The sequence below is a fragment of the Eulemur rufifrons genome, chromosome 29, assembly GCF_041146395.1.
Source record: "Eulemur rufifrons isolate Redbay chromosome 29, OSU_ERuf_1, whole genome shotgun sequence".
Taxonomy (NCBI): Eukaryota; Metazoa; Chordata; class Mammalia; order Primates; family Lemuridae; genus Eulemur; species Eulemur rufifrons.
Genome location: NC_091011.1, coordinates 94603702 through 94621334, shown reverse-complemented (window position 1 = coordinate 94621334; position 17633 = coordinate 94603702). Strand labels below are relative to the sequence as shown.

Below are 17633 nucleotides of genomic sequence, written 5' to 3'. Positions count from 1 at the left end.
TCGCTGCCGCGGCCGCAGAGGGGCGGCGCGCGGGCCGGGGGCCGCTGCTGAGGGCCGGGGCCCAGCTCGCGGCCGGGGCTCAGCCGGCCGGGTCGCCCGCACAGCAGCGCGCCCCGCTCCGACGCCGCCGCCCGGGCTCCGCGGCTCCGTGCCCGCTCGCCCCGCGCGCCCCGAGCAGGCCGGGGCCCGACGGCCGCGCGCGAGCCCCGGCGGGGAAGGCAGGGCCGGGCCGGCGCCGCCTGCGGAGAGGACCGGGCGGCCGGGCCTGCGTGGGGCCGCGCGCGGCGGCGGCGGCGGCGACTCCCGGGGCCCGGGCCGGACAGCGCAGGGCCATGGCCGAGGCGGCCCCGGCTCCGGTGAGGGCGGCCCGCGCGCGCACGGACGCGCGGCCTCGGGGGCCCGGGGACGGCCTGCGTGTCCCGGGCTCGGCGGCCCGGCCTGGGATCTCGGTAAGGGACAGAAACGCTGCGACGTTGGCGCGGAGGGGGGGGCGCCCTGGAGGGGCTCGCGCGCCCCTGAACGGGGGTGTGGGGGGGGGGGGCGCGGGCCAGGGCCGGGCAGAGGATCCGCCGCCGTCCGTGCGAGGCTGCGCGGACGCCGGCCTTGGCATACACGCGGCCCCGAGGTGGGGCGCCCGGCGGCGCGCTCGCTCCCTGCGGAGTCGGCGCTGCGTCCGTCGGGGTGGCCACCCGCACGTTTTCCGCAGAGCTCGGCCCCGCCGAACCTCCCCCGGCCCGGGCGCGGCGCTGACGCGGCTCGCCCATTTCGCAGAGCAGAGACACTGAGGCACAGACACCTGGCGGCGACCTGCCCTGCCTGCCCCAAGGTCACGTAGCGAGTCAGCTGTGGCGCGGTGCCCGCGGCCCCAGAAAGGCCTGCTGTGGGCCTGGACGGGGACGAAGGCGGCCCTGGCGGCGGCCTTCCCTGGGTGAGGGGCCTGGCGGTGGACGCGGCCCGTCGGGGGAGGAGGAGGAAGCCGGGCAGCGCCCAGCCAACTGTCTCCGCGGTGGGAAGCAGGTGACCCTCGGCTCCGGCCTGGGCCTCCAGCCTCTGCGTCTGGAGGGCCCCCGGCCAAACTTTAGGTGTCCTGACAGATGGTGTCTGGGGATCGGGCTTCTAAAAGGGGTTGGGGCTGATGTTCCTTTTCAGTTGGTCATTCTTAAAAATCTGTCTTAAGATCTCCCTGCAAACCTGCTCTTTGAGATGGCCTGGCCCTACTAGAGAGGGTTACTGCATGGGAGTCAGTGCCTTTGAGCCTCAGTTTCCTTTGGTGTACAGGAGGGGGGCGGTAGATTTCGCTTTCTAAAAAGCCACCCAATTTTTAAAATAATAATACTAAGGAAATAAGCTATTGGGAAAAATAAAACAAAGACTTTTTTACATGACAAGCTCTGGGCTTAGGTCTCCAGAGCCCTTGAGTGGTGTGAAATGCTGGGTGAACCTCACTAGGTCATTCAAAAAAATGGCAAGACTTTCTGTCAGATATGTATGGTTATGTATGTTTCTGCTAATATGGCATGAATCCTGGAGACTCAATCCACTTTTGATAAAAAGGGGTGGGAGGGACAGTCAAATCCTATGAAATAGGGCTGGGGGCTAAGAATAAATCTCCCCCACCCCACCCCAGCAGTGTGAGAATTTGACCTTACTAGTTTTAGATGCCTTTTTTTTTTTTTTTTTTTTTTTTGACAGGGGTCTCTTTCTGTTGCCCAGGCTAGAGTGCAATGCTCTCAGCCTAGCTCACAGTAACCTCAAACTCCTGGGCTCAAGTGATCCTCCTGTTTTAGCCTCCCGAGCAGCTGGGACTACAGGAGCCTGCAACCACACCTGGCTAATTTTTCTACTTTATGTAGAGATGGGGTCTCGCTCTTGCTCAGGCTGCTGTCCTCCTGGCCTCAAGCGATCCTCCTGCCTTGGCCTCCCAGAGTGCTAGGATTATAGGCAAGAACCACAACACCCAGTCTCTTTGGGCATTTCTTTATGCTTAGTGTAAGATCAAGCCACAGGTTGATTGAGTCTGATGCAATTATAGCAAGGGGCTTTTATCTGGGGGGTGGGGAAGTGGACATGCTCCTATGTGGCCCCTCTGTAGTCCTCCAAGTCCAGAAATGGAGAGAGAGAGTCTAATAACAGCAAAGAAATAGTATTTTCCTTTGAGCTCGATTTGACTAGTTGATAAAGATGTTCTGCCCTGCTGGCTTTATTTACTATAGTGGTGGGGTTTGTTTGTTTGTTTTTTCCTCATTATTTCTGTTAAACGACTGTATCACTCAGGGAGACTAACTTGGCCCCCAGGGATTTTTTTTCCCCTTCTTCCTACTAGTTGTAAGCAAATACCCTAATCCCTGTCTGAGGAAAAGGCCATAATGTGCCTATTGTGTTGCAGGATGCTAGTCACTTTCCCTGTGAGGAAGCTCCTTTCCCAGGGCCGTCCAGTCCTGCATTCACCTGAGTGGAGAGTTGACAAGTGGCTTAGTTGTTGCTGAGCCTTCAGGTTTGGGGGTCTGTGAACTCCTTGCAAATGTTAGCGAAATTTTGTGTATGTGCCCTTGCGTATTATTTGAGGAGAAGAACCCAAAACTTCCGTTAGGTTTTCAAAGGGGTCCCTTACCCAACCTGTCTTTAAGGACAGAAACTTCTCCCCACCCTCCCCAACCCCATGAAACCTCCTGCAGATCTTTGTTTAATCTCCAGGCCACTGAATTTCAGAGGTAAGAAGGATTCAGAGCACATACCAACATGGCCAGTTGCCTCAGTTGACAGTTGAGGCTGGGAGGTGACCTGTAAGCTCTGGAGCCAGACAGCTGTGTGACCTGGAGCAAGTTGCTCTGGCCCCCTTGTCCTCAGTGTCCTCACATGCTAAGTGTGGACAGTAATTCTAGCAGTACCTATTTCACCTGGTTTGGTGAGGATTAAATGAGATAATCCTTTAAAATGCTTAACCCAGTTGATGGCACATAATAAATGCTGAATAATTGTTAGCTATTCTCAACTAATTAGTTCTCACGTTAGGGTAGTGGCAGAGCTATTGGATTGTACTACCTCAAAAAGCGTTTGCTGAGTAGGATCTTGAATCTTCAGTCCTTGGCTTTAAAGTATGATGCTGTCTCAGTTAAGTTACCTATAAGTGAATAAATGAGCAAATAAAAGAAAGGAAGCTATAGAAGATATGGAATAGGTTTAGGTAAGTCTTTGATAGATAACTAAAGGAACTGCATTATTTATCCTAATAAATTTTTTTTATAACTCAGCAATTAACTCTTCAGTCAGCAGGCATTTATTGAGCACATACTATATGTCAGACTGGATACCAGGGATATGCTAATTTTCAAATGAAGAAAATGGAAATTTTAATTACTTTAAAGATCATTTCTATACAGAGTGTAGTAATTGAAGAGATGCACTGAAGGAAGATTATGAGGAAATGGACAGAAATTGTTATAGGAGAAATTCTGTTCGGTTCCAATAAAGATATTGATTGGGTTGGTAAATGCAGAACTGGTCCCTCCCAGAAGATCATGGCTTCACCTCCCTGGTGATTCGGAATTCTGTCAACATGGGTGTGACAAGGTGGGGAACAGGGAGAGAGAGTAGATTATTGAAATCCCCAAAGGAATCTGAGTCTTTATTTTGGTCTAGTCTCCACCAGTCTTCATGCAAGTCACAAGACTGGCTGACTTCAGGCCTCCTTGCTTCCTCATTCCCCACCTCAGGAACCACAGGGAGGAACTCAGACGGCCTGAGTACACCTACCGCAGTGGACCCCTGCCCAGGAGACCTTGGCTCCTGGGGGATGGCTGAATTGCCTGCCTTCACCCGTCTCATAACAAAAGCCAGTCCAGAATGCCCAGAAGCCCGTTCAGCCTCTGTAGTAGGGGCTGGGCACATAGAAGATGTTTCCAAGTCAAACATACCATATGAACTCTTTGAGAGAGTTTATTGATAAGTCAACAATTCAACTTTTATCAAAGAGTAAGAGTCTGGTAAAATTAAGATAATTTTTTGTCCTCACTCTTGGACCAAGTGAGGGAAGGAACACAAGGCACCATGATGGCCTAGTAACACTAGTGGAAGCACTGGGGCTGGATGACAAGTCCGCCTTTGAGTTAACAGCACCGGCCCCCACTAGTGATCACCTGCGCCCTTGCTGGGAGTCGTGGGATAGCAAGTGCCTGGCGTTTACAAAATTCTGCTCTGTCATTTCTCAAAGTTTTGTTCTATGTTCAGTGTTCCAACAACTCAGTGAGGTGGTGTGTGCGTCAGATATTATATCCTCATTTTATGGACAAGGATACTGAGAGTAGAGAGGTCAGATAACCAGACCAGGGTGACACAGGCAGCAGTCGGTATAGACAGGGCTGAAAGCGCGTGTTCTCATTTGAGTCCGGTCCCCTCTCCCCTCTCCCACATTACAGCTTGTAAGATGATACCTGAGCAATGTATGTTGTGAAAAAGGATATGGCTCTGTGGAAAATAGAGGGTGGCATAACCATCTTTTATTTGTAATAGTTTTATAATTGATGTCTAAGTTGGTGCTATGGTCTCAAGGAGAGATTCACATCTGAGGAGCATGTTTATTGCTACCCAAACTGAAGCCCTTTTAATGTGGATACTTTGGGATTTATTTTGCCATCTGGAGACTGTGACCTTCAATCCTGTCTTTTCTTCTCTTTCCTTAAACACAGGTCCAGCAGTTGGACATGGAGAACCAACGCTCATCACCTCTGTCATTTCCCAATGTTCCACAGGAAGAAACCTTACGTCAGGCCCCTGCCGGAGTCCCCCGCGAAACTCTGTTCCAATCCCACATTCTTCCCCCCAGAGAAATTCCTTCTTTGTCTCCCACTATTCCCCGACAAGGCTCCCTGCCCCAAACTTCGAGTGCTCCCAAGCAAGAGACCTCTGGCCGGATGTCGCATGTTCTCCAGAAGGGACCCTCACTCCTATATCCTGCCACTTCTGAGCAAGAGACTCATCTCCAGGGCCCCCTGGCTTCCCAGGAAGGGACGCAGTATCCACCCCCAACTGCTGCTGAACAAGAAATCTCCCTGCTCTCGCACCCCACCCACCATCAGGAAGCCCCTCTGCACTCCCCTGAAGTTCCTGAGAAAGACCCCCTGACCCTTTCCCCCACAGTTCCTGAGACCGACATGGACCCCCTGCTCCAGAGCCCAGTCTCCCAAAAGGACACCCCCTTCCAGATCTCTTCCGCAGCTCAGAAGGAACAGTCACTCCCCACGGCGGAGATCACCCGCTTGGCCGTGTGGGCTGCCGTCCAAGCGGTGGAGAGGAAACTGGAGGCCCAGGCCATGAGGCTACTGACCCTGGAGGGCAGGACGGGGACAAATGAAAAGAAGATAGCCGACTGCGAGAAGACAGCTGTGGAGTTTGCAAACCATCTGGAGAGCAAGTGGGTCGTGCTGGGGACCCTGCTGCAGGAGTACGGGCTGCTGCAGAGGCGGCTGGAGAACATGGAGAACCTGCTGAAAAACAGAAATTTCTGGATCCTGCGGCTCCCCCCGGGCAACAATGGAGAAGTTCCCAAGGTAAACCTATCCCAACTGGGGCTTCCCAAGGAAGTGATCTGATTGGGAATGTGGTGAAGAATTTAGAGAACGCAGTGGTTGAGAAAGAAAAAAATCTAGTGATCCCTAGTTGCCAGTGCTGCTTCACTGAGAACAAGATATGCCAAAATCAAATTATTTCTCCTGTTGTTAAAAGCATACATTAGTATAGAAATGTCCAGGGACCAGGGATTGTCAGTTTAGAAGGGTGTTCAGCAGAGTTGTCCGTGGTGTCTGCGGGTGAGAAGGCAAAGCAGAGGCCAGGTGAGAGAGCTGTGTGACAGTCAGTCCTGATGCATATTGTGAGTGGTTCATAGCCAGGGTAGATGGAGGGGAACTCAGGTTACAGGTCACAGGGACCTGTCCTACTCAAATCAGTTCACTTACAAATCATGTTAATGCCAGGAAAACAGTGATTTCAAGAGGCCTCCTAAAAAAATCCTAGAGAACAGTTAGGTTTTCATATTGTTTTCCAGAAGGTTCCAGAAGAGCTTGATTGTGGACTGGCTTGCTTTCTATTCTTCTATGCTGCTGTCCTTTTTCACAGCTTTATATGGAGAGAAAACTGACTATATTCTCTAGGCCAGATTTTTCTCAAATTTTACTGTGCACATGAATCTCCTGGGCATCTTACTAAATGCAGACTCTGATTTAGTAGGTCTGCGGTGGGGTCTGGGCGTCTGCACGTCCAGCAGGAGCCCTGGTGGTGCCATTCCTGCTGGTCTGCAGACCGTGCTTCAGAGCTGCAGGAATTACCCTGTGGGAGGAGAAGGACCAGGCAAGATGAGTCCCTCACTCTCTGGGCCAAGAGAGTGGCCCAGGCCTGGCCAGACTTCTAGAGAGATCCCAGTGGAGCCTCAGAGTCGTGGGTTCGGGCCAACACCAGGGGTTTGGGCCTGTGACTGCCTTCCAGCTGGTCTAAATCGAGCTTGTTGTGTGGTTTCAGGTCCCTGTGACGTTCGATGATGTTGCCGTCCACTTCTCCGAGCAGGAGTGGGGAAACCTGTCCGAGTGGCAGAAGGAGCTCTACAAGAACGTGATGAGGGGCAACTATGAGTCTCTGGTTTCCATGGGTAAGGAGAAGGCTTCACTCACCGGGGGCTGCCTTGACGTCAGCTAGAAATACATTTGCAACCTTGGGGAGTTCTGAACCCCAGGAGAGCCAATAGTCAAAAGCAAGGAAAATGGAATTTTAGAGAGCACATCACGCTCACATACTCACGTATACCAGCACAGCACAGGCCCGAACAGCTTGTAAACAGACACTGCTCTATGGAGAAGCTTCTGGGGCAAGTGGGAGAAGATAGACCTAGACATTGTGGTCTCTCACTCTCATAGTATTTTCCCCATGGACACCTTTATTTAATAAATTAGTTTGTCCAGCAGACTATTACTAAGGAAGGAAAAAATAATGGAACGAAACAACTGTGCTGAATGCCTACTGTGTGCCAGCAACATTCAAGGTGCTTTACAGGAATCACCTCACTGAATCCTCACAGCTCTGTCGGGGAGCTGGGACGGCGTTAGCACTCCTGACTGATTATTCAGGAGTCTGGACACTGTCATTTGTTGAGGGCTTACATACCCAGGTCCTAGCTCCCAGAGTGCAGACAAGGAGGCTGTGATCAGGGAAGTTAAATGCTCACCGTAGGTCCCCGCCAGGAGATCCCAGTTTCACTGGGATCTGTCTTACCCCAAAGTCTATGGATTCTTGTTTTCATTAAGAATATTTAAGGATGAAAAGCTGGAAAAATGTACTTTTATGTACATCCTCTTCTCTGGTGTGGAAAACACTTTTGGCATATAGAAAAAAAGTTTTAAAAAACATAAATGTGCTGCTACATAGAAACTTTTGATTCTTGCTAGAATTGTTAATTTTTTACATACCTTTCCATGGGATAACTTCCTCCCCCTTTTTAAATTTTTTTCGTTTTGAAATATACACATAATTATGAAATTCAACAATTTAGATTTATATAATTAATAGAAACCCCCACCTATGCACTGGTGCCATTCCCCAGAGGTAACCGTCGAGAACCCTTTCGCCTGTATTCTTACTCATTTATTTTTTAATTTTTTTTATGCATTTGCAAACATGAGCACAGCGCATGCACTGGTGCACCTGCAGTCTGGGGTTTGCACAGATGGACCCATTTGCTTATTTTACCTAATGGTAGGGCACAGGCAGCATTCCATGTCCGCATACATAGGCCTCCCTGGAAAGACAGTACAGTATTCCAGGTGAACCACCAGTTTTTCGACCTTTCTACTGTTGATGAACAGTATGTTGATTCTGGGTTCTTTTCACTGTTACAAAGTGTTGATTGACATCTCTGTATATTGTGCACTTGTGTGAGTGTTTCAATATACTGATAGCAATAAGTAGCATTGCCGAGTAAAAAGGATGCACATTTACAATTTCATGGCTACTGCCCTGGTGCCCTCCAGAAGGCTGAGCTAGTTAATATTTCTGCAGCAGTACACAAAAATGCCATTTCTCCATATCCTGACCAGAGCTGGTGTTTTTCTATTTTAATATTTGTCCTTTAAGTGAAAAATGATACCTCATTATTTTAATATGTATTCTTTGATGATTACTGAACTTGGGCATCTTTTTATATATTTACTGGCCATTTGTATTTCTTCAATGAATTACCTATTTATAGCTTTGCTTTTGATTTTTTTTTTTACTAATTGTAGAAGTTCTTTATAATTATGGATATTAACCCTTTGCCATATATATATATATATATATATATATATATATAGGAGAGACATGTGTATGTATAATATTCCCTCCAAGTTTCTTCATCTTTTAACTTTATTTCTAAAGAACTTTAAACTTATTTTATGTAAGGAAATCTATCAGTATTTTATGGCTTTTAGATTTTATCAGGATTCGTTTTTTACTTTATAAAATTTCAAATATCTTGTGCCTTTGTCATGAAAAACCTGGGCAGGCTTCGGCCACCTGTGGGCAACCCCCCCAACACACATACACACAGCAGGCTCCAGGGAAAGGGGTGGATACTTGAACATTGCCGGTCCCCAGTGGAGGAGCTGTTCCAGGTATCACACCCACAGGTGATACTTAACAGCATCCAGTACAACCTCACCCCATAGTGTATTTCTTTTCCTTTCTTCTGCCCAGACTATGCAATTTCCAAACCAGACCTCATGTCACAGATGGAGCGCGGGGAGAGGCCGGCCATGCAGGAACAGGAAGACTCTGAGGAGGGTGAGACGCCCACAGATCCCAGTGCAGGTAAGTAGCTAACGGGTGGCCCAGAGCTCTGCATTCTAGATCTTTCAGTACTCAGGAGACCCCAGCACAGGGCATCACAATCCAAGGCAGACCCTGAAGGAGCATGTTAGGAAGCCATGTACAGAAAGAAGGCCTACAGGTGTTGGGACCTGCTTGGGGCCTCCATGGTTACCAGTGGCCCAAGTTGTTGGTAAATGGGAATGCCATTGGGTTCGCTGTCTTGGGGATTTTTTGACATGATCAAGTGTCACCTCACTTTTTGCAGAAAATAAAGCAAGAAACTCAAAGAAAGGCAGTCACGTGCCAGGCAGTCACTAGTGCTTGTACCTCCTGGAGTTTCCCAGAGATGGGCCATATCCCCGAGTCTTGCAGCTGGTCAGTGGAAGGATAAGGGACAGACGTGGACTTTACTGGAAACATCCTGCATGCATGACTCCCTCAGGACAGTGTCTAGGCAAGGCAGTTAGATGGAGTCGGCAGATATGCTCCAGGCATGACTGACAACAGTGCAGACTCCGGCGATGGGCTGCCTGCATGTGAATCCAGCTTTTCTGCTTACCAGTGGCATGATTTTAGTTGCTCGGTCTTTTTAGAGTCTCAGTTTCCTCGTCTATAAAATAGGACCAGCATGAATATCTAGCCCTAGGCCTTGGCATGGTTATTGGCATGTAGCTGTGGCTCAGTGAAGACCAGCTGCTGTTGGTGTGCCCAGGGTGTCATCCTGTTCACAGCGGCCGGATCAGTGGCCTACACACTTACCCTGCAGGTGCTTTCGTGGTACATACTTAGTTTTTGGAGCTCCTGCTTTGGAGTCGCTGTTGGACTTGCATCACTTACCTTGATGGTCTTCAGTGGAAGCAGATCCTTGTCCCTTGTGGCACACGTGACACGTGAGAGTAGCCGAACATCACTGGTGGTCGTGTCTGTTGAAACAGGAAAATGGTCCAGCTGGAGCACCCAGTTTGGGGCCAACAGCCAGGTCTTGTTATGAGTTAATGTCATTGATTTGGGGGCCTACAAACTGGCTCCAAGGAGATGTTCTAGGAACATTGAGTAATGTCCGCCCCACATACTAAGTGGGAAGGTAGCTTAGGGGAAAGACAGAGCCCTGTGAAAATACAAGTGCTGGCATATCCCAGAGAAATCCAGTGTCTTCACTTTCTAAGGATTTGCCTGGAGATGTAAATCAAGGGGAAGGGCTAATCCTGAATTCATTCTGACAGACAAAAAAGATGAATTTAAAAGCAAACGAGTGTGGCACATGGCAGGGTGATCTTTTGGTTGGAGGAAAATCAGTCTGTACCTCAAAGATTTGAGTGACCACATCCAGAGAGAAGGGTCAAGTGGGAATAGAGAGCTTGGAGGCGGAAGAAGTAAGAAAGAAGGCTTGGGAGGCAAAGAATGAGAATTTAGGAGAGGTTATTTGTGGTAAAAATCCAACAACACAGTCTGATGTCCCAGTGGGGCTTTGTGGTTCAGGTGCTGCTCTTGTAACATTTTCTTAGAAGGGCTGGATGAAAGAGCATCGAGCCCCTTTCTCTGTCTACTTTTCACATCCTCATCACAGATGGGCCTCCCACAGAATGTGGCCAGAATTGGAAAGCAAATAACCCCAGTCTACTCAGCCTTGGGCTGGGTTTGTTCTGGCACACACACATCCACGGCCTGAGCTCCTGCTGGGAAGTGGTGGCCTCACAGAGGCTTCCTTGTGTGGCTGAAATATGTTATTTGTTCCACTGACCATCTCAAGCCCCTTGGAGCCTACAGTGGGAGGGAGGACAGGGGAGGATGTCGGAGCCATCACTCCGCAGAACGGGCCTTTGGCTCATACCTCTCAGCTAGACCAAAGGCCCTGACCTTGCCATAGCAGGATGGTTCTGCGGAACTGCAGCTATCAGCACCCCAAACACGCCAGTGGGTACCCTGTCTATTCATGCATCTTCTCCCTTAGCCAGATGGTAGCAAAGCCAGCCCTGGGCCAGACCCAAAGGTATGACACCAGGGAGGAAAAGTCTAGAAAATTGGGACTTCTCAAATTTCCAAATATCCCAAACATGACAATTTTATGAATTGACTAATTCATTCGATAAACTATCATTTAATGGTTTAGTTTCCAAGGGCAAAGAGATCCAAAGACAATTCAGTTACCAGCCCTGGTATCAGACTACTCAGAACAGGGGCTCCCATTCGTGGTCCTACAAGGGTAGCTCTGGAGGCCTAGAGAAGGCAGGTGCCATCTTCACCTAACAAATTAGCAAAGCATGAGACAAGTCGGAAGGCGTGGCTGAAGTCCATGTGCTCATACATTGTTGCTCAGAGTGTGCATAGTTCAGTCTTTTGAGAGGGCAATCTGATGCTTTCTAGTCTTAAAATATGTTTTAAATACTTAAAATGTTCATACATTTGACATCATAATTTTCTTTCTGAGAATCTATGGCATGAAAAAGAATCCAAAATATAGATTAAGATGTATCACTATATTAATACATCACATTACAATAGACTGTCATACAGCCCCTAAAATTACATTTATAAAGAGTTTTGATACTGTAAGTTTCACCGGGATGTTTATTATTTAGTTCATCAAATATTTTTTGTACCAGGTACTGTGTCAGGAACTATGTACCCCAGAGGTCCTTGCCCTCAGACTTAACTCCAGTGGCGAGACTGATGTTAACAACCCAAACACCCCACCTCCATAAAAGCACAGTCACCAGCTGTGACAGAGCTGAGACAAAAGCATCCAGACTACCAGACACCATGGGAGATGCTCTTGAGTTTGGGAGGTCAGAAAAGGCCGCTTGGAAGACATGGAATTTCTAGTGGAAACCTAAAGAAAAAGTAGTATTCCTGCTGCTCCAAGGAGAAGTAATTGGAGGGAAAGTCCAGTTGGAGGTTCTTTTTGCCTTCTAGGTAGGAGACCTTGGCACAGCCAAGGAGAGAAGTGGCTGTTTGCAGGACACATGTTGGCAGTATGAGAAAGGACTCAGTGATTGCTGGATGCTGACTAGGAGGGAGCCCGGGGGTGGGGGGGTGCCAAGGATGACTCTCAGGCCTCCGGCTTAAGTAACAGGGTCGATGGCAGATAACATGAGGTTCAGATTAGTAGAAATGAGGAGAATTCGATTTTGAACACATTAGGTTTGAGATCCCTGTGAGACATCAAGGAGAAAGTGTTAATGAAGCAGCTGAGACTGGGGACATTTGGGCATTGGCAGCATAGACTGAATTAGCTTACTTAGTCCATAGAGGGAGAGGAGAGGAGAACACAGGCCATGCCCTACAGAGCCCTGACTTTGGGGGCAGAGTTAGAGGTTTAGAATATATTGTTTGGGGTGGGGCCCAGGTGTTAGTATTTTTTAAAAAGCGTCCACGGTGATTCTCAGGTGCATCCAGGGTTGGAAACCACTGTTGTAGGATGTTGAAAAAGAAGGAGGAACCAGAGGAATCAAAGGAAACTGAAAAAGTGGCCAAGAAGATAGTAGGAAAATTAGGATGGTGCTTCATTGGGTATTTCAAGATGAGAGTGTTTCCAGAAGGAGGGAGTGTGGTCAACAATGCTGAATCCTGCTGTGTAGTTTAGTAACACGGAGACTGGAAAGTGTCATTGGGTTTGCAAATTGAGAAATGGTGGTGGCATGGTGGAGGTGGAGACAGATAATCAGTGGTGAGGAAGTAGGGACAGCACCTGTTGACAGTCAGTGCTAGAAGTTTGGCTGTGAGGGGGAGTGGAAACATGGGGGGGGTCTTGTTTGCTTAAGGTGGGGATTGCTAAAGCCTGTTTGAAATGTCAGTGGGAATGGTCCAATTGACGGGGGAGATTAATGACATACAAATGGGAAATGTAAATATAATATGAAGCCAACGATGTAAACAAAAAGATAGAAAAAACTGGTCATGGAAACATACCAAAATCATATTCTCTATGTTTTTATAAAATTTTCTGGCATGAACATATATTATTTCTTATTCAGGAAAAATATTTTTTTAAAAAACCAATGCATGATGAAAGACTTTGAGTTAGAGATGGCAGATTGAACATGTGTTTATTCCTACCTCCCCAAATGCTTCTAAAACAAGAATGAAGGGACTATTTAAAAGAATAGACAAGGCGAAGCAGTGACAAAGTTTGGGAATCCTAAAAGCAGGTGGATGGGTGTTGACCGATGCAGAGAGCTGAATCTGAAATTGGTACTGGGAAAGCTGAGAAGAAACCCAGTTCGTACCCCGACCCCTGCTCAGGACTCAGGAGTTAGCAGTACTGGAGACTCTAGGCTGGAAATGCGAGTAAAAATGAGACTAAAAACAGAGGGTTGGTTGAACGTCTCTTAAAGAGGCAATTTAACACTCCCCTTTTTTCTCATTACCCTCCCCCAGTCCCTACGGCTGGCATTTGGCCTCTCCCCAGCCCTGCTCCGTGACCGTGACTGAGGCTTATTCTCTGCAGAGGATGAAAAGAGGATCTCTAGTCATGGACACTGGACACAACTGAGGGTGGGGTACCGAACTGAAAACAGGGAGATAAGTGAGACTGGACACGGCAGATGTTGGGATCCATAGCTTTCTTCCCTAAACTGACTCCCAAAATGATGCTGATATCTAAGATTAAGCCCTTGGGGCAGGACGTTAGAAGTCCCACTTGGAGATTGTGGGACCAGCCCAGGAGATTGCCCAGCAAAATGACCTGTCCAAAGCATCCTACTGGGAGACTCACAGTTAGCAAAGCCCCATCCGTATGCAGTGAGCTCTCAATTCTTTTTTGAGTGTTCTGCTTTTAAGTCTACATGGACAACCAAGAACCACAAGACATTTGGCAAAAACCTCTCATGCACAGAGACAAATAAGTAAAGAATTAAAACCAGGAAAAATATATTTAGGGGAACAGAAACCATGCAGAGAGGGAAAAAAGTATGTATACATACTTATATATAACATCCTTAGATAAAAGAAGTAAATACATTTGTGACATAAAAGTATAATATCTATTTTTTTAAAAAAGATTAGAAAGGAATTCTTGGAAATTAAAAATATAATAATGCAAATTAAAAACTCAATAGCAGTGTTGGAAGATAAAGTTGAGCACACATCCCAGAAAATAAAGTCAAAAGACAAAAAAGAAAATAAGGAAAGACTAGGAAAACTAAACTAAAGGATGGAAGTCCAACGTCCAGATAAGAGTATCCAGCAAAAAAGAACAGCAAAAGCAGAGGTGGGAATTATCAATAATTCAAGAAAAATTCTCAACAATTAAAGACTTAGTTTTCCAGATTGAAAGAGCCCACCAATTGCCCAGAATACTAGATGAATATAGACCTACACTTTAGACACTTCAGCACAAAATTTCAGAGCAAATGAGGACTGAGGAGATGCTATAAGCTTCCAGAGAGGAAAAACAGGTTCATACAAAGAAACAAGAATTAGAATGTCCTCAGACTTTTCAACAACATTGGAAGCTGGAAGATAGTAGAGCAATGCCCTTTAAATTCTGGGTGAAAATATTTTCTACCCTACAATTCGATATCCAGCCAAACTATTTTAATTAAATATGAAACTGAAATGGAGACATTTTGAGATGTTCAAGCTCTCCATGAATCCTTTCTCAAGCTGGGGGGAGGAGCTTTGCCAAAATGAGGAAATAAAGCAAGAAAGAGGTGTTAGGAACCTCAATGAAAGAGAAAACTGAAGGGACTCGCAGGGAGACCACCAGGGGCATCATAGGAAGACAGCTGTGCACCCAGAGGCAGCCAGTCTAGATTGGGGCACAGCAGAAGGTTCCAGAAATTTTTCTTCAACTAGACAAAATTGACAAATACCCAATATGTTTGAATGTTTGGGGAGAAGAGATATACAGAAGGATCAGGGGAAAGTTTGGAGCTGAGTTCGTGATAATTAACAGTAAGCTAAGCAAAAGAAAACATTAGCTCCAGGAAAAGCAAAATAGTTTTCAGGCATAGGAAAGTACTTACCATATACAACATAGTTTAATTATAAATAACATTTATATAATCTAGTAATGTAAATACGCAATATTGATCCAACTAAAGTTATTGATACAATGAAACTGTATTGGTAGGATCAGGGATTTGGAAGAGATGGTCCTGACCTTCATGTCTTGGAAATCAATAGATAATGCTTAAAATTGAAAACTCGAGGAGTAGCAATACAAGTATGTTACTCAGAGTTACGGAGGAGTTGGAAGTGATTGCCTCGGGGAGCAGGAAATGAGGGGTGAGGGGTGGAAAGAGCTTTTAAAAACAGGTTTTGAAGAACCGTTCAACCCTGTAGCCTATATGCATATGAAACTTAAAAATAAAAAAAGATTTAAATATTCACATACCAAATTTTAAAAACCTAACAAAGTATAGCCATGAGGTTGGAAAGCCAGTGTTAACCAATATTTATTCGCTTTGAGCTGGTTGAGAAGATTAATGTGGCAACACTGGTTTTTAATTTCAAAGGGAAAAAAATGCAGAATGAAAGCTCTATATAATTTTCTCAAGAGTCAACAGTTTATCCTTCCAATTTTATGTGCACACATATAGTCTTAATTATATAAGTAATACATAAATACATTGTCATTGTAAGACAATTCAAATAATATAGAAGTACATTGTTTGGCAAGTTGCTTTTTTCAGTAATATATGTTTTCTTTACACGTTGGCATATACGTCTACCTTGTTCTTTTTAATAGCAGACTATAGTATTTTGTGTATTGATTTCATAATTTATTTAAATACTCTCCCATTGATGTACTTTCAGGGTGTTCACAAGTTTCAGTGCTTCAGTAACAATCCTTATAAATAGATTTTTGTGCACTTGTCTGAAACTTTTTAGGAATGGATTTTCTGGGTGAAAGGATATACCCACTTAAAAATTTAATAGATGCTGGCAAATGCCCTTCAAAACAATTGTGCCGATTTATACGCCTTCATCTGAGCATGAGAATATATTTATTTCCACACACCCATGAAAATAGTAGGTACTATTTATCTTTTTAGTATTTGCCAAAGTGATGGGTAGAGAAAACAATATTTTGAAGTTTTTATTTGACTTTCTATAAGGGTGATTTTGAGCATATTTTCATACCTTTATTGTTTACTAGTATGTCTTATTTTGTGAATTTTCTTTTTATTTTTTTGGATTATTCATCTTTTTATCATTGATTTGTAAAAGCTTTTTAACTATTAAGGGTATTAGCTCTTGTCTGTAATAGGTAAGCAAATATTTTTCCCAGTTTGTTGTTTACTTTTCTATATAGTCTTTGTGTGGTATAGTAGTTTTAAATTTTTATATGTTCAAATTTATCAATTTTAAGTTTCTCTGTATTCAGATTTATTAGTCATTTTCTTTATGGTGTCTGAGTTTCATATAGTAGAAATATTTACTCAGGCTATTTTATTCAGTAAACACTGTGATCATAGGCCTTGGGCCTGAGAGATTCTCAGAAATCTATGAAAATATTTGAAACCTAAAACAAAATATTTTTTGCCCAATAAACCAAAAAGAAAATTACTAAATGTAAATAATTTAATGTTTAACTAAATGTCTACAAATATAGCATTAATGAAGCTGATAAGCTTCATTAATTATTAAATTCAGTCTTCACAAACATTTAATATATTTGAAAACAATTTGTAGGAGATTTTTTTCCATCTCACAAGAGACCTTAGAATAAGTGTGATTATAGAAATTAAAAACCAATCACAGATTAAGTACATTTCTTTTTTTTTTTTATCCCTTACGAATATATAAGTACATTTCTTAACAGCCAATTGATGTCAAAGCAAGCTACAAATCCTTTCAGAACAATTTATAGCAAAAAGATATAGTTGATACAGATTGGGCATATTCAATATGTTTGGTATAAACGACCAGACAGCCTCTAGAAGGGATATTTGAGGGTCCCAGAGGTCTAGGAATAGCCTGCCCCTCAGCTCAAAGTTGTAAAACTTATGTACCTGGGTTTCCAGTACTAGTATGATTTCGTTATTTATATCTAAATTTTTTGTTCATCAGGAGTTTTTTGTTTGTTTGTTTTGAGACAGAGTCTTGCTCTGTTGCCCAGGCTAGAGTGAGTGCCATGCGTCAACCTCACTCACAGCATCCCTCAAACTCCTGGGCTCAAGCTATCCTCCAGCCTCAGCCTCCTGAGTAGCTGGGACTACAGGCACACGCCACCACAGCCAGCTAATTTTTTCTATTTATAGTAGAAATGGGGTCCCACTCTTGGTCAGGCTGGTCTTGAACTCCTGAGCTCAAGAGATGCTCCCACCTCGGTCTCCCAGAGTGCTAGGATTACAGGCGTGAGCCATGACACCCGGCCACATCAGGAGTTTATTTTGATGTGAAACATATGAAGGTAGCTTTTCCCACTTCCAGTCAGGAAACCTATTGTCTCCATTTATTTAAAACGTTTTTCTACTGGTTTGAGATGTTACCTTTGGTCATACACTATATTCTCACAGTGTGTCTTATAAATGGAGTTTGGTTGTCAGTACTCTTTGAGAAGTTGTTTGGGGTGGGGAGACCTTTTCGATGAGAAACACTGGCTTCCCTACTGCCTAATGAGGTGGGGTGGCATGAAAGTGTGTGAATAGTGCGTCTCAAGGCAGAGAGAGTTAAGCCCCACAGAGCAGAGCAGGAAAGTGCTGGGGGTTCCGTGGCACATGTTCAGCTGAGAGTACTGCAAGAAGCCTAGTGGAGCAGCATGCATTTGAGTGGGGTCTTGCAGTTAAAGGTGTTTAAAGGCACTGGTCTTCAGGCTGGGGTACCCATACTCTTAGGAGACAAGGAGACTCTCCAGG

General features: G+C 45.5%; 1 protein-coding gene across 3 annotated transcripts in view; it reads left to right on the top strand.

Annotated features, from left to right (window-relative positions):
- ZNF777 (zinc finger protein 777) overlaps nucleotides 1-17633 on the top strand; it is a 28116-nt gene that overhangs the window by 577 nt on the left and 9906 nt on the right. For 2 of the 3 annotated variants that reach the window (XM_069461327.1, XM_069461326.1), the window contains exons 1-4: nucleotides 297-449; nucleotides 4686-5546; nucleotides 6511-6637; nucleotides 8716-8829. In XM_069461327.1, the coding sequence (XP_069317428.1) occupies nucleotides 333-449; nucleotides 4686-5546; nucleotides 6511-6637; nucleotides 8716-8829 (1219 nt within the window). In that variant the 5' untranslated portion in view covers nucleotides 297-332. Of the gene's footprint in view, nucleotides 1-296; nucleotides 450-4685; nucleotides 5547-6510; nucleotides 6638-8715; nucleotides 8830-17633 lie in introns of those variants that run through there. The other variant, XM_069461328.1, reaches the window with a different exon arrangement.